Here is a 15,637-nt window from a genome sequence, read left to right as displayed (position 1 = left end):
CACCTGGACGGATCTGGCTCCGATCAGGACGCTGGCGTCGACGATGTTGCTGACGCTGCCGACATGCCCGTGCTCGGCCTGTCCAACAAGGCCATCGACGCCGCCGACCCGCCTGCCCATGTCGAGGCCGAAGCCGACGTCGATGTTGCCCCCGCCGTTCGCACCACAGCCCTTGACATTGATCACCCCCCGTTCGAGGACAGCCTCTCCCGCCACACGCTGTGGCCCGAGGTCGAGAAGCTCTACGGTCACGGCTACGAGATCTCGTGCCTCGCCACGTCTCACGATGGCAAGCTCGTCGCCAGCGCCTGCAGAGCGAGCTCCCTCAACCACGCCGTCATCCGCATCTTCGAGACGGACACGTGGGTCGAGGTCAGGCCGCCGCTGGCCGCGCACACTCTGACAGCGACGCGTCTGCGCTTCTCCCGCGACGACCGATACCTCCTCAGCGTCGGCCGCGACCGGCAGTGGGCCGTCTTTGAACGCGAGGGCGAGAGCGCCCCGCGGTATCAGCTCCTGCAGGCGAACCCCAAGGGCCACAGCCGCATGATCCTCGACGCGGCATGGGCGCCGTCCGCGAGCCCGGCGGCGTTCGCCACGGCGGGACGAGACAAGAAGGTGCGCGTCTGGAGCGCGAAGACGGACGACGATGGCAAGACGGCTTTCGTGCAGGCCGCGGAGGTTGCCTGCGGCGAGCCCGTCACGGCCGTAGACTTTCTGGGGAGGTCGCTTACGGACGGGGCCCTGGCGCTGGCGGTGGGCACCGAGTCTGGCAAGATGTCGATTCACACGCTGGACGCGATGAGTTTGCAGGTGGTCAGCAGCACTCCGTTGCCAGAGCAGTATGTTGGGACCCTCCCCTCATTATTTCATTATTGTATCCTGCCTCACGTAGATCACATGCTAACAATTTGCCAGCCTCTGTCTCCCTACGACTGTTCTCCAACTCGCTTGGCGCCCCGCGGACGATGACAGTCAGGAGTATCAGCTGGCCGTCGCTGGAGAAGACAGCTCCACGAGAATTTATCGCTTGCCGGGGCTGGTTTCGGCATGAGGGGGAAAACGAATAGTCGTCGTGTAGATGCAAGCCTCCGTTCTCGGGTAGACGGCAGACGGATATTAAGTCTATGATGGTATGATTATGCAAAAAAAGAATAAGCCGCATGCTCTCGTCGAACATGAAGGGCTTCCTATCCGGGAGGCCCTCCTCCCTCCACTTCCGGAAAAACGCCAGAACCCGATGAGAGAACCTGCGGTCTCGGTCGGGCAAGGTACAAAACGCCAGATCCCATGCCGCCGCCCTCTCGTGAGCTTCCGTTGCCATGTACAGCCCCAGCGCGTATGGTGCCTCCTCATTGTCGGGCGAAATCCAAGTGCACCGCTGATATGTATACTCTTCGTCCAGTTTCCTCGTCACACGCTCCAAGTCGCTCATCGCGTGGTGCCCTCCTATTCAAAGCTCCCGCACCACAGCCTCGGCCGTCTCCCCTGCCAACACGGCCGCCGTCGTCGACACCAGGCCAACCGTCTGGTGCAGCGCGCCTTCGACGGCCTCCTTTGTCAGCTCGACGACGTCGACGTGCTCGCCGTTCATGTAGAACCAGGCGCGGCCGACAATGAAGGCGATGTGTTGCGGGAGGTAGAGGACCGTCGCGATGAAGGTGAGACTGCTGAGGAGGAAGAAAATCGTGTCTGGACGGGTGTTAGCAATGTGTGCCTTCTTTTTTTTTCGCGTCCTAAGCTCCGAGGACAGAAGCGCCGGGGAGGCAGGCGTACAAAAGGCGAACTTCTCCCAGGGGGTGAAGATGTAGACGCAGAAGGTCACCTCGAGCTGGTACTGCTTGAGGTGCAGCCAGCGGCTGAAGTCGGTGATCATGGACATGTTGGCGATCGCGACGGGTGACTCGGTCGGGTAGGTGGTGCGTGTATCGGTACGGAGTGGCCGTGTCTGGTAGGGGCAGATCGTGGGGACGGGCTGAAGTTTTGCAACTGAGGGACGAGTGACGAAGTTGAGGATGCGGAAATGAAAGGGGGATGTCACGGGCGCGCCCGCGCATGATTTCGGCGGGCCCGGACTCGGCAAGGTACATACACTGCATAGCCGTCTAGTTCGCGATTATCGTTTAATCAGATACATGAAACTAAAGGCACTTTCCATCATGTCGACGACGACCACGACGACGCGTTCAACTTGCAGCGGGACTTCACATCATCAAACCCATATTTCAAGAAAGTAAAGCATCGCATGGATTATCGAATCATTACTGCCTAGGATATAGAGTCAACGCCAAAACGCCACAATTCTAACTCTCAGTCCACTCCAACCCAACACAACACTTGCTCTTCTTACAGACCGTCCTCGTCAATGTCTGGATACTGCCACTGCTCAACAGCTCCAGCACCTGCATGTTCGCCTCGAGTTCCCTCGTGATGAAGTTTCGGATCTCAATGGCCACAAGCGAGTCGAGCGGGTAGTGTGACAAGCTACGTGTGACATCCAGCTCCTCCGGCTCCATCATGAGCACGGCGGCAATCTTGTCGACGAGACCAGCGCACACCACAGCCTCGGCATCTGCCTCGCTGCGTGCCGCTCTCAGGGAAGCATTCAGCGATACCGCCGCACACCCAGCCGCACCCGCCTCGGCGGCAGCCTGCTCCTCCGCCGCGACCCGCATCGTCTTGAACTTGGCGTCTGGCGTCCAGAAGGGCTGCACCGTAGACGTGATGCGCATTCCCGTCACGACGTGCTCGTTGCACACCGACGTCTTCCCAGATATGGCCGCGCTAATCAGTGCCAGTACCTCCGCCTCACAGATGCTGTCCGATCCCAAATTCTTGGCCACCTCGGCCGCGCGCTCGGCCCCGCTGTCGGCGAGGTAGCCCGCGTCCGAGACGGCGGTCAGATCGAGAGATGTCGCCGGCAGACCCTGCGCCAAGCGGTGCTGCACGAGCGCGTTGAGATATGTGTTGGCTGCAGCGTAGGCCGCTTGTCCGCGGTTGCCGACGGCGCCAGAGGCCGAGGATATGGCGATGAAGAAGTCGAGCTTGGCGTCCTGACGCATCAGGGCCTCGTGAACGTTCCATGCGCCCTGTACTTTGGAGTTGATGACGGTTGAGTAGTCAGACCACGTCATCTTTTCGAAGAGCACGTCTTTGAGGACCATGGCACCGTGAATGACGCCGCGGACGGGAGGTAGGCCGTCGAGCTGGCACGTGAAGAGACGATCAACACTCGCCTTGTCGGCGACATCGCAGGAGCGGACTGCAATGTTGGCGCCTCGAGCGCTGGCCTCCTCAATGAGGACGCGGACGTTGTCGGTGATGGACCCACGACGGGACAGGAGGACGAGGTTGCGGGCACCGTGGGCGACCATCCACCGGGCCATGCTGCGCCCGAGACCACCTGTGCCGCCGATTAGTACGTAGGTTGCCTGGGCCTGCAGTAGAGCGTCGACGGTTTTGGATTGCGTGGCCTGTAACTGTGAGCGATGGTGCTGATGTTTTTGAGGCAGAAGAAGAACTCACCATGACCATCTCGTCCGCCTGAGGAACGACAACCACCTTGCCAAACACTGGGCCGCTTTGGAGCGCCTTGAACGCCGCATCGACGGCTGAAATTCCATAGTCCATAGATGTCGCAAGAGACCGCACCTTGCCGTCTCTAACAAGCTTCGCCACACTTGCAACAAGTCTCTCCACCACCTTTGGCCGGTACTGGGCCAGGTTGAAGACATCCACGCTCATAAAGCAGGCATTATTGTTGGACTGCCCAAGGTTGAGGCGAGCGCCCGAGTTGCCGTCACCACGTTCAACATCGACAAGATGGCCGAACCGACTGAGGCACGCCCAACTCTCTCTCAGGCTCTCCGCTCCCGGGAGTAGGTTGAGAACAACGTCAACGCCGTCGTTAGCGGTGACGTGCCGAATAGCGGGCCCGAAGGACAGGTCCTGGCTGTAAAAGATGTGGTCCTCTGAGACGTCAAAGGAGCCCATGACGAGGGCCTTCTCCTCTGCCGAGCCGACAGTCACAAACACCTCGGCGCCTATAACTTGCGCGAGATGCAGCGCCGCTTGTCCGATACCACTGCCAGCCGCGTGGACAAGAACCCGCTGGCCAGCTTCAAGGCGGACCTGGTCGATGAGGGCATAGTGAGCTGTGCAGTAGGCCAGGGGCAGGCTGGCGGCGTCCTTGAAAGACAGCGTCTCAGGGAACTTGAAGACCCTTGAAGCAGAAGCACGGGCACGCGTGGCAAAGGCAGAGCTGTTGAACGTCAGCGCAGCAATGGCATCGCCGACGCAGAAGGATGTGACGGCACTGCCAATTCTTGTAATGACACCCGACGCCTCGACGCCCGGGGCGTGCCTCTCTGCATCGGGGACATGGCTCTTGGCCAGCACGGCGTCTCGAAGATTAATACCGACGGCCTTGACCTCGAACTCGACTTCATCGTCCGCAACGGGGGCCTGACCGGCTTCGTCGTCGACAAAGTGCGAAACGTCACCTGTAACAGAAAAGTCCATCCTCAGCATCCGATCACCCTGCCCGAAAGGCTGCGCCTCAACGACATCAGGGTTTGTCTCGCGATGGACGTGCTCATTCATGACCTCGTCGCGCACGATCCTCGGTGTGAAAAATTCGCCCCGCCTCTCCATGAACTCAAGCTCCCTGCTCAGCGACAAAGCGTTGACGCCGAACACGAGGCCAAATACTTTCATGATAGCTGAGCTGGCCTCGCTGTCATTGAAGAGGCTCGTGCCATCGAGATCCATCGTCGCAAAGGGAAGCACGGCCTCGGAGCGGACCGTCCTACTAAGACCGAGGATCATGTTGCTCTCAGGTGACGTGGAGCCGGCGTACGCGCCGCGGACGACCCAGAGGGCGCCTTGGACTGTCGTCAGCATCTTCTGGACAGAGGCAAACTGCGACTCGGTGGGGGCGGCGAGGAATGGCGAGTCAATCTCCGTCAGGACGACACAGAGCTTGCCCTCAGTGGCGACCTCGCCAAGGCCACCCATCTCAGGAAGCTTGCCCGTTACGCTGGCAATGGCGATGGCGAGCCCGTTGGCAATGAGCTGCTGCGAGTTGGACTCGCCATGGATAATGACAATGTCGGCAGTGCTCAGAAGAGGTTTCTCCTCAAAGGACGTAATGGACTCCCACTCAATTTTGTAGCACAGCTCGCGCGCGGGGTTGCTGTCTGCCTCGATCGTTCCGTCAAGCAGTGGAGACACTGTGAGGCCATCGATCTCGAGAATCAAGTCCTGCGAGTCTTCGGACGATGCTGCTAGGACCGAGACTTGTGTAGGCTGGGGCTCTGAGGCAGCAGCAGGGAACTTGGCCTCGCAGAACGCACGAAGGCTGCTCCCGGCATCTTTGGTGAGTGCTGTGATGTCCGCTGAGACGACCATCCTGTTGAGAGACGAAGGCAAGTAGACTGTGTTGATTGATTCTCTCCCAGCACCGAGAACAGGCCAGTACATCTCAATGGCAGATTCGAGGAATGTAGGGTGGAGGACCATGCTCGTCATGTAGTTGTTCGGCATATCCTGTGCGACGTCAGGCGAGATGATGTTGCCAACAGAGCAAACATCAGACGCCTTGCACTCTGCGACGCCCTGGAAGGCAGGCCCGTAGCCAACACCGAGCTCAGCGAGCGAATCGTACATGGCTGCCTCCTTGATGGCAACCGCATCACTCAGAGAGGATACAATAGCCTGTGCTCCCCGTCGCCACGCCGCCTTCTGCTCAGCACTCTCAACATCGTTGCTCGCATGACGCTGCGTGGCAACGCGACCGGTGCAGTTCTCCGTCCATCCGCTCGCCTGGCTCCACGAGCAGATGCGGAACTCGTACCACGCCTCCGTAGATGCGGACGACGTCTCTTGCTGTGGGCGAAGGCTAATCGTCATCTCGACGTCCGCCGTGTCAGACAGAGCAAGGGGCTTGACAACGTTGACGCCCCTGAGCTCGAACCTGTCAAAGGCGATCTCCTTGCGCTTTGACCACTGCGCCGCTGCCTCGAGGGCCATGGCCACGAACCCGGAGAACGGATAGATGGTCAGGCCTTGCACCTTGTGGTGCCGAAGCCAGGGCAAGTCGTCGAGGTGCACCATGTTCCGCCACGTCGGCTCGAGGTCGCTCGAGTAGATAGCCTCGACGCCGATGATATCGCTGCGCGCGCCCTCGCGGTGCTTGTGCATCCGCGTCATGCGCGACTCATGCCAGTACCGCGTCTGGCGGTTCCACGCGTAGCGCGGGAGATCCGTCAGCAGCGTGGGCGGCTTGGCCATGGACAGGGCGTCAGACTGCGGGAAGTTAATGGCGTCCATGTTCAGCATGGCTCCCTTTGTGATGAGCGTGGCGGCCAGGTCCATGGCCGACTCGACGGCGTCCTTCTTGCGGGCGAGGGCCGAGGCGTAGGGGACCTTGGCTGCGGGACCGCCTATCTCCTTGAGAATCTGCTTGATGGGACCCTGGAGGGCCGAGTGAGGGCCCAGCTCGAGGATCATGTTGACGCCCGTCTTGTGGTCGCCGACGGGCTGCAGCATCGTCTCGAAAGCTTCGGCGAAGCGGACCGGACAGGTCAGGTTATTGACCCAGTAATGGGACTCGCACTCGGTGCCGTCAATCTCGACGCCATGCAGGGAAGAGTGGAAGCGAACAGTGGTCTTCTGCGGCGTGGGGAGAGTCTCGATAGCGCTACGGTACTCCTTGGCGACGAGGTTCATGTGGTGGGAGTGGTATCCGACATCCACTTGCAGGCGACGGTTGAACATTTGTTTCGCCTCGACGACCTGGGACAGGTCGTCCAGGCCAGCACTGTCGCCGGAAATGGTAAGACTGGACGGGCTGTTGAAGCAGGCGATCCTGATGTTGGGAATGGCATCGATGATGGGCTGCACCTCTTCCTTTGTGCCGCCGACGGCCATCATGGCGCCCTTGAGGTCAGGGAAGCGCTGCTTCAGGACTGGGATCATGCGGCCGCGGTGGTACGCAACAGACATGGCCGCCTCAAAGGATATGACACCAGCAGCGTATGCGGCACCAATCTCGCCGCTCGAGTGGCCGACAACAGCCGTGGGACGGATGCCCCAAGCCGTCAGCAGATCGGTCAGAGCGAGCTGGACAGCCGTGCAAGATGGCTGGCTGATATGCGCTTCAGAGACCTTGGACGTCTTTGCATCTCTATTCAGCTCTTCGACCAGGCTCCAGTCGGCACCGAAGGCTCGCAGGCAGTCGTCAGCCCGCGCAATGGCAGCAGCGTAGATGGGATACTGCTCGAAGAGCTCGCGACCCATGCCGTACCACTGCGCCCCCTGGCCAGTGAAGACAAAGCCCATCCTCAGGGGCTCACTCTCTTTTCCGGGCACGAGCTTGCCGCCATTGAGAGCCTCGATGAGCTCGAAGGAGTCGGCGGCAGGGATGGCCACGCGACATGGCAGCAGAGATCGACGAGATCCGAGTGTGTAAGCAACGTTCTTCATGAGGTCCGCTTGGAAAGATCTCGGGGCCTCTGCTCGAGATAGATGACCATCTGCTTCATGACGGGCGGCGAACCGAGTTTTTTGGTCGTTGGCGGAGACGGACAAAGAGCTTCTTGCTCCGAGCCTTCTCATCGGGGGTCGCCGACCTTGTCGACTGCCAGCTCTCCGACCGCTTTGCGGGGAAGGGAGCCTTGCTGAGGACGACGTGCGCGTTGGTGCCGCCGAAGCCAAAGTTGTTGACACTGATGTACTTCTTGTTTCTCGGAAAGGGTCGTTGTGTGGTGGGGACCTTCAAGTGCCACTCGCTCCAGGGGATCTTCTCATTTGGCGTCTTGAAGTCGTGGTTCGGCAGGAGAAAGTTCCTCTCCAGCATCATGGCCGCCTTGATGACAGCAACGATACCAGACGCACCCTCCAGGTGGCCAATGTTCGATTTGACGGAGCCGATGAAGAGCGGATCTTTCGCCGTCCTTCCTTGGCCCAGCACGTTGTGGATGGCCGTGGCCTCGAGGGGGTCGCCAACTTTGGTGCCCGTCCCGTGGGCCTCGACGTAGCCGCAGTCGGAGGGGTCGAGGCCTGCATTTCGGTAGACCTGTCTCATGAGTTTCTCCTGCGCTGAGCCGTTGGGCATTGTAATGCCGGGCGTCTTGCCGTCTTGATTGATGCCACTGCCTCTGATGACGGCACGGATTGAGTCATTGTCCCTCAGAGCTTGGTCGAGCGGCTTCAACACGATCATGCCGCAACCCTCGCCGCGGCCGAAGCCGGTTCCGCGGTTATCGAAAGCTATTGAGCGACCCGAGTCTGATAGAAGGCTGTGTTGCCGTCAGTCTGAGTTGCTTCCAACAGTGGAGGTAAGACACTAACCGGCATGATGAGAAGGACACCCAAAATTCGGGTAGCATATTAAGATGGCAGCCACCGACGATGGCTTGATTAGACTCTCCGGCTCGCAGGCTCTGACACGCCTGGTGAAGCGCCACGAGACTGGAAGAGCACGCTGTGTCGACGGTATAACTAGGACCTCGAAGATCGAAGAAGTGTGATAGCCTGTTTGCTTGCATTGCTTGTGCGCAGCCTGTCGCATGTCAGTACTCGCAAGGCCTTCTAACGGAATATACAGAGAAGAAAAAGGAGATGAGGCTCACCTGTGGCCTGGTGCATGGGGATCGTGTCGCTGTCGCGGAACAAATGGCTCTCGTACTCGGCAAAGTTGCCGCCAATGAAGACGCCGACATCCTCCCCGACAATTGAGTGTTTGGGGATGCCAGCGTTCTCGAGCGCCTCAAAGGTGCACTCGAGCAACAGGCGCTGTTGCGGATCCATTGAAATGGCTTCCTTTTCTGTCAGCCCGAAGAAGGGGGCGTCAAACGCGGCAAGATCGACGTCCAGAAAGTTGCCTCCAGAGGCGTGGTACGTCCCCGTCTTGCCCGGATTAGGGTGGTAGAACGTGTCGTGGTTGAAGCGCTCCTTGGGCACCGGCGTGAAGCCGGTCCTGGCGCGCGAGCACAGCTCCCAGAACTCGGCAGGGCTGGCGACGCTGCCGGGCAGGCGGCATGCCATGCCGACAATGGCAATGGGCATGCTGCTCTGGTCCTGGTTCGGACGACGGCCGGCGCTTCCGTTTCTGAGAGCGTCAGGGTCGGCGTGCTCGTCGGTGCTGGCTCTGCTGAAGCCGCTGCTACTGCTGCTCCTGCTCGCAGGGCCGTCTGGACGGACGCCATCAAGGCGCCTGCCATCGTACGGGCCCACGGCCAGGCCAGATAGTGAGTCGACGGAGGATGTGTGAGAGTGCGTAGCCGGGGTCCTGACGCCCGCGCTGGCTGATGGCGATGTGCCGCGGGACGAGTATGACAAGATGCCAGGAGCCATGATGAACTATTAATTGGGGAGATCACAGATCCCCGAGTCTGCTGCTGCGGATGTTTGATTTGTGGTTTAGGAAATGGTGTAAGTCACGGCAAACTCACTCGTCCAGGAGGAGGTTAAAGAAAGACGAAGTGAAGTAGTTCGGTGCAAAGCAACGCACAAGGCAAGACACACAACGACCAGAGACTTCTCTGTTGCTTAGGTGGAAACGGGCGAGGCCGGTTGATATGACCTGGAGTAAGTAAGGTTCCAGATTGGCTATAGAGATGCTATGCCGCGGGAGCATAAGTCCGGCGCATGAGATCGCCCGGGAGCGGAGGAAGGTGGGCATGGCACAGGGTACAGGGTCAACGCTAGGATGAGATCAGCTGCAGCCGAATCGACATGGGTTTGAGTGATCTGATCGCCAAGTCAGCCGAAGCTCCTTGAGGTTCCAAACACGTTTCTGGTAGTACGGGTGGATGCTAGCGATAACATGGGCCACGGCATCCGAATCGCCTACCTTAGCTCGAGTGCCACGGGGAAACCTGAGATATCAGGGGGCTCGCCGTCTCACCACGACTCGCGAGCTACTTCAATTGTGACCTGACTAATTGACGTTAGCCGCTAGCAAGCACCTGGTCACTTGGAGCGCTTCCTCGCTAGGCTTGTGATCTTGGCCCCTCAGGGCAAAACCCGACTGAGCATTCTGCGCGATTAAATACAATGAACACTGATAGCAGCGGTGGCTTGATTGCTCCAAGGGCCCTGGATGCAAAAGCAACTCAATGGCGAGAATGAGATGGCTGGGCGAGGACTGAGCACCGGTTGCGAGAGGATAAGTGAGGATGAAGTCAGTGCGCCATCGGTAAGACCCCGGATTGTGGAGTCGGCTCGCCCCTGAATATGGCACAACGCACTTTGAGGTAGAGAGATCTGATGCTTGGATGCGTAGGTAGCTGGTGGGCCGAGAAAGGCACGTGGCATCACCTATTCCCATTACAGTCCTTTCTTAGACCATAGTCAGGACCTTGATGGGGAGGGAAATCTCCAAACACGTATCTGGGTAGATTCAAAAACCCTCCCAGATCCCCTGGCTCTCTCTTGAGATGTAAGGAAGGTACTCGAATATCTACATCTACATATTCGTATGGGCATACCGAGACGCTGTCACGGATGCCATTGTCTTCCTCTTCATTCGTGACCCAACCTCTTCAACGTGGTTTCGCAAACTTCACCTCTATCAAAAATAGACCAGAATTGCGCCATGGTCGCTTCGGAAGGCTGAGTTTACCGATCAGACGAGGCCTAAAAGCCTGGAGAATAGCGGCACCAGTGCAACACCAACAAACCACCCCTGACGTTCGGACGGAGAACAGACTGCGGCTTCTGGGCTCGGTCCCCTCACCCGCGAGGGCTCATGGGCAAGCTCACTGGTCATTCAACACAGATCGTCAAGGCGCACGGGGCCAAACCAATTGGTGGCACGGCATCGCGGGCGGCAGCTCACGTACCATCGTAGGTAGGCGCCGTCAATGGAACCATGATTGCTAGCTATTCCCCACGCCAAGCAAGGGCCATCTCAAACACTGACGATACCATGCTGTCAATTGTTTCAGCTTCTGCGGATCTCTTTTGCTATGAAGCGGGGCTTGCTTCTTGTTGTGTGAGCCATCGCTTGTGCGGGCATCATCACCGCGACGCAGTTGCGAAGCGCAAGGGGCAGTGTCTGGTTGTGTAGCGCACTTGGCTCAGGGTCTCTTGGGAGTCATGTCATCCCCAGGCTTTCGATTCTCAAGAGTCTGAGCGGCTGGGCAGACCTTGAGGCGATCACGTACATCATCCGAAGCGAATCCTACCTTACCTTGTTCTCTAATCCAATCTCATGTTTCCACATCGTTCGTTCTCGAAGGCCGTTTGATTTGGCTGTACTTAACGTATTCCGGCGCCGAACCAACTCAAAAGTGTTGTATCAAGGGCAACAATCATGAAGTTCCTCTGTCTTCCTGGCGCCTACGGCAGTTCTGATGTGAGTTTGATGTCTGCGAACCATTCTAAATGAGATCATCTAGCTGACCGGACTTAGAAATTCCAAGTCCAACTGGGTATGCTCCAACATTGTGGGCTGAATGTAAAGCAGCTAACAGACTTCAAGCTCCCATTCTCAAAGAACTGACCGACGACGGCACCGCCACCTTCCATTTCGTTCACGGCCCTTGCATAGCAGTGCCGCCCGAGGGCTTTGAGGAATATTTCGGCCAGCCGCCTTATTACCGCTTCATAGAGCCCGATCAAGACGTTGAGATATCCGATGACGAGGATGTCCTAACGCGCATCCGGGACTTTCCCGACTGCGAGACACCAGAAGACACCATGCGGGAGCTCATGAGGGAGGGTGCTTCATCCGGCAAGAGCATCGACCAGGCCATCAAATACCTGTCAGATATTGTGGCCAAGAGGGGTCCCTTTGACGGCATCATTGGGTATTCTGAAGGCGCGACGGTCGCTGCGACGATGATGCTTCACGAGCAGCGCCGGCAGCAGCAGTCTGGCGCGACGCCCCTCTTCAAATACGGTATCTTCTTCGCCGGCTGGCCGCCCGTTGATCCTACCAATTACTCTGTTTTGCTGTCTGACCAGACTGAGGAGCGCATCGAGTCGAGAACATTACATATCAGTAAGTCGGTCTCTTGATAAGGATAAGTGGTAACGAACCTGGCAATACTGACTATACCGCAGTCGGATCCCTGGATCCCTACCTGGACGGCTCAATGGCGCTTTACAATGTCTGCGACCCAGACTCGGCGTATCTTTTTGACCACGCCAAAGGCCACACGCTACCTCGTGACAAAGGAACAATCAGAGAGCTCGGGGACGTTGTCCGTGAGGCCATTTGCGCCATGAGGGAAGAAGGCGTTTTGTAGTAGATTGGCAGCATATACCCTTTGTTTTTGACCTGTTCCTAGAATTTGCTCCAGGGCATGATGTTAACATCTGCGGCCTTTGGCTTCGACACTTAATAGAACAGATGCTGGCATCTTCCCAATACCGCGATGTGCCCACAGCATGAGGTAGCCAGCCATCCGTTCCACTGTACCTTGCAATTGCAAGGAAAACGTGCAGAGCGCGCAAAGATGACCTCCACACAGGACCGCTGTTCAAACAATCTTGTTTCAAACTTGTTATTTCAGCTAGCACCCAAACATTCGCGTGCCCCGCGCTCCCGGCCACATCCGTGTGGTCTCTGTGCTCGAGCCCACGCCACTAGGCCGCTGGTTCACCCGCCGTTTCGACAACGATCAAAAGGAAAACCACAATGGCCCAGGGCTCGGCTCCTTCTCACTCCCTAAGCAGCCGGTATCTTTCTTGCTGTATGGAACCTTGAGTCGGCGGCTGGAACTTCTGCGCTCATGTTCTGCCTGAACCACTGCATCTAATACTTGCTTCAAACACATTTTCGGTCTGCTATTGCTCATGACTTTTTTCTGAGTTGAGGCTGGTCTCTCATTCATCCGATTGTGCCTGTCACTTTTCTCAATCATTTTTCCATTTTCCCGGGTGGTGTTCTCATTGTATGTCCCGGTCTTTACGGAGTTTGTGATACAGAGAGTCCGCGCCCGCTCCGATGGCTGACAATGATGCCGGCGTCGCACCGGCGGACGAGACGGAGGATACGCAGCCGAAGCCGAAGATTGACCCCAAGCATTGGATCACCATATTTAATTTTATTGTGTGTTTCATGCCATATGGTTTTCCTGTTTGTTTGCTGATCAGCCTTCAGAGAGTCTTGTCATATGCCACGGCATGGGACAGACTGCTGCTCATCGTGTCGGTGGCTGCTGCCGTCGGCGCTGGCTTGACGATGCCTTTGATGAATATTCTGTTTGGTAGGAAAACCACGTTGTTATAAATCCCTTCAATGCCTGACCATACATAGGCCAGCTTGTCGGTGTCTTCACTGGCTTCTTCAAACAAGGCTCCGACGAGACGACACAGGAGTTTCTCGATGCTGTCAATGTCGGCGTGTAAGTCATCCTCTCACGCAGGCTTCTGGTATTTGGACTGATGACGCGCCTAGCTTGTACATGGTGTACTTGTTCTTCGCAAGACTAGGTCTGACCTACATCGCCAATGTTCGTTTCACTTCTTAAAGCTTCCGAACAAGACTGATACTTCCTTAGCTCGGTTTCCGCATGACGAGCCTCCGCATCTCAGCTGCCATACGCTTGACTTACTTGCAGACCCTATTTACGCTTCCAATATCCATGCTTGACATGCTCCCTCCTGGTCAGACAGCTGCCATCATCACCACGACTGCCAGCATTCTCCAGAACGGCATATCCGAAAAGATGGGCCAGTTCTTCTCCAGCATCGCCACCGTGGTCGCAGGCTTCTGCATTGCCCTCTCCTATAATTGGATGCTTACCCTCGCCACGAGTACGGGTCTCGTTTTCATTGCCATCGTTTATCTGCTCTCCGCGCCGCCGGTAGTACGCATCATGGGCGAAGTGCAGGCAGTTGAGGTGCAAGCCGCGTCCGTTTCAACCGAAGCATTCGCGTCGTGGAGGATGCTATCAGCTTGTGGAGCGGAAGGCAAGATGATGGCAAGGTATGCGAGCTTTGTAGATGAGACAAGGCATAAGGGTTTTGGGCTGGCGTGGATCGTAGCGGCGCAACAGTCTCTGAGTGAGTTCGATGCTTCTGACGGTATCAACGCCTGCTGACTTGGCAGTTTTCTTCGCCATATATGCGTATGACCCTCGATGCCTGCACTTGAGAGATACTCTCCGAGAGGGTTGGCCGACTAACAGGTGCTCAGTACTTTTGCCCTGGCCTTTTGGTATGCCTTCATGCTGTACTCCATGATGGCTATTACTAGCCCCGAGCCTTTGATTGTGTACGTCCTAGTCACTGCATAGAACTATTCCAGCAGCTGATGCATCCAGCGTACTTCTATGCGTCATGGTTATGGCCTCATCTATCGGTCAGATCACGGCGCCTCTCTCTGCCGCCTCCCAAGCTGCGTCAGCCGGCGCCATCTTTCACACAATCATTGACGCCCCAAAGACGACGTACGGGACACTCAAGGCGCCTGAAATCTCAGCCGACGGAGACATTGTCCTCGAAAACGTCAATTTTGTCTATCCGACTCGTCCGGACGTCAAGATTCTGGAAGGCCTGAACCTTTGCTTCCCAGCCGGCAAAGTCACGGCAATAGTCGGTCCCTCGGGCTCCGGAAAAAGCACCATCGTCGGCATCCTGGAAAGATGGTATGAATTCAACGGCGATCCCGTCACGAACCAACTAGTACGCTGCCATCTGAACCTCCCCCTGGTACACTTCATGGCTAACAGGCAAGGTTCTCTGGCTCCGCAACGGTCTCGTCACCGTAGGCGGCCACAAGCTCAGCGACATCGACCCTAAATGGTGGCGCAACCAGATTGGTCTGGTCCAGCAGGACAATGCTCTGTTTAATACAACCATTTACAAGAATGTCGAGCATGGCCTCATCGGCACAGAGTGGGAGTGCGAAGCCCACCACGTCAAGGCCAAGCTTGTCGAGGAAGCGTGCAGAGATGCTTTCGCCGACGAGTTCATTGTCCGCCTGCCAGATGTACGTTTCCTTGTCTGTTCTTGGGTATTTGTGCCCTTGATCGAGATGCTTACTTCGCCAGGGTTACCAAACAGCCGTTGGCGAGTCTGGCATCAAGCTCAGCGGTGGCCAGCGCCAGCGCCTTGCTATCGCGCGCGCCATTATCAAGAAGCCCAAGATTCTCATCCTCGACGAGGCAACATCTGCCATCGATGTGCGCAGCGAGCAAATTGTCCAAGCGGCCCTCGACCGGGCCTGCAGAGGACGCACGACGATTGTCATCGCACATCGTCTTGGCACCATCAAGAAGGCGCATAATATCGTGCTCCTGCGCCATGGCAAGGTTGTCCAGCAAGGAACGCACGAGAGCCTAATGAAAGAGGTCGGTGGTGCATATCACACTCTTGCAACAGCACAGCAGCTGGACATGGGGGATGGTGCACGAAACGACCTTGATAGCTCATCATACGATTTAGGGATGGGGGAAAAGTCGGCTTATACTGACGACACAGATATGCAAGAAGATTTCGACGAGAAGGCAGTCGGTCAAGATAGGCGATCAAGGCGGAGGAGCCGGGATAGTTGGCGCAGTCTTGAACTTCACGATGACGATTCTGACGACGACCTGCTTGATGCTGAGGAGTCACTTCTGAGGGTCATGAAAGGCCCGGACCAGCGAACAGGCAGAATCGGCCGCCTGTTACGACCTTT

General features: G+C 57.3%; 5 protein-coding genes across 5 annotated transcripts in view; 3 read left to right on the top strand and 2 right to left on the bottom strand.

Annotated features, from left to right (window-relative positions):
* Positions 1-1,054, top strand: part of VDBG_00164 (elongator complex protein) — a gene marked incomplete at both ends in the record, with an annotated part of 2,694 nt that extends 1,640 nt beyond the window's left edge. The window contains 2 exons of the mRNA XM_003008437.1: positions 28-842; positions 919-1,054. Of these exons, the coding sequence (XP_003008483.1) occupies positions 28-842; positions 919-1,054 (951 nt within the window). The remainder of the gene's footprint in view (positions 1-27; positions 843-918) is intronic.
* A 399-nt stretch (positions 1,055-1,453) lies between these two features.
* Positions 1,454-1,882, bottom strand: VDBG_00163 (conserved hypothetical protein; the record flags this gene model as incomplete). Its single annotated transcript, XM_003008436.1, has 2 exons — positions 1,454-1,692; positions 1,777-1,882. 2 exons carry the CDS (start codon positions 1,880-1,882, stop codon positions 1,454-1,456), a joined length of 345 nt encoding a protein of 114 aa, XP_003008482.1.
* A 421-nt stretch (positions 1,883-2,303) lies between these two features.
* Positions 2,304-9,357, bottom strand: VDBG_00162 (fatty acid synthase S-acetyltransferase; the record flags this gene model as incomplete). The annotated part of the gene is made up of 4 exons (XM_003008435.1): positions 2,304-3,473; positions 3,526-7,401; positions 7,559-8,289; positions 8,634-9,357. The coding sequence occupies 4 exons, from the start codon at positions 9,355-9,357 to the stop codon at positions 2,304-2,306; spliced, it is 6,501 nt and encodes a 2,166-aa protein (XP_003008481.1).
* A 1,963-nt stretch (positions 9,358-11,320) lies between these two features.
* Positions 11,321-12,257, top strand: VDBG_00161 (conserved hypothetical protein; the record flags this gene model as incomplete). The annotated part of the gene is made up of 4 exons (XM_003008434.1): positions 11,321-11,362; positions 11,420-11,438; positions 11,489-12,010; positions 12,073-12,257. 4 exons carry the CDS (start codon positions 11,321-11,323, stop codon positions 12,255-12,257), a joined length of 768 nt encoding a protein of 255 aa, XP_003008480.1.
* A 701-nt stretch (positions 12,258-12,958) lies between these two features.
* VDBG_00160 (ATP-binding cassette sub-family B member 5) overlaps positions 12,959-15,637 on the top strand; it is a gene marked incomplete at both ends in the record, with an annotated part of 4,916 nt that continues 2,237 nt past the window's right edge. The window contains 9 exons of the mRNA XM_003008433.1: positions 12,959-13,063; positions 13,115-13,220; positions 13,271-13,358; positions 13,412-13,466; positions 13,515-14,023; positions 14,153-14,230; positions 14,280-14,640; positions 14,693-14,947; positions 15,009-15,581. Of these exons, the coding sequence (XP_003008479.1) occupies positions 12,959-13,063; positions 13,115-13,220; positions 13,271-13,358; positions 13,412-13,466; positions 13,515-14,023; positions 14,153-14,230; positions 14,280-14,640; positions 14,693-14,947; positions 15,009-15,581 (2,130 nt within the window). The remainder of the gene's footprint in view (positions 13,064-13,114; positions 13,221-13,270; positions 13,359-13,411; positions 13,467-13,514; positions 14,024-14,152; positions 14,231-14,279; positions 14,641-14,692; positions 14,948-15,008; positions 15,582-15,637) is intronic.

Source organism: Verticillium alfalfae, genomic scaffold, assembly GCF_000150825.1.
Source record: "Verticillium alfalfae VaMs.102 supercont1.1 genomic scaffold, whole genome shotgun sequence".
NCBI lineage: Eukaryota > Fungi > Ascomycota > Sordariomycetes > Glomerellales > Plectosphaerellaceae > Verticillium > Verticillium alfalfae.
This window is presented reverse-complemented; position numbering and strand designations above follow the sequence as displayed.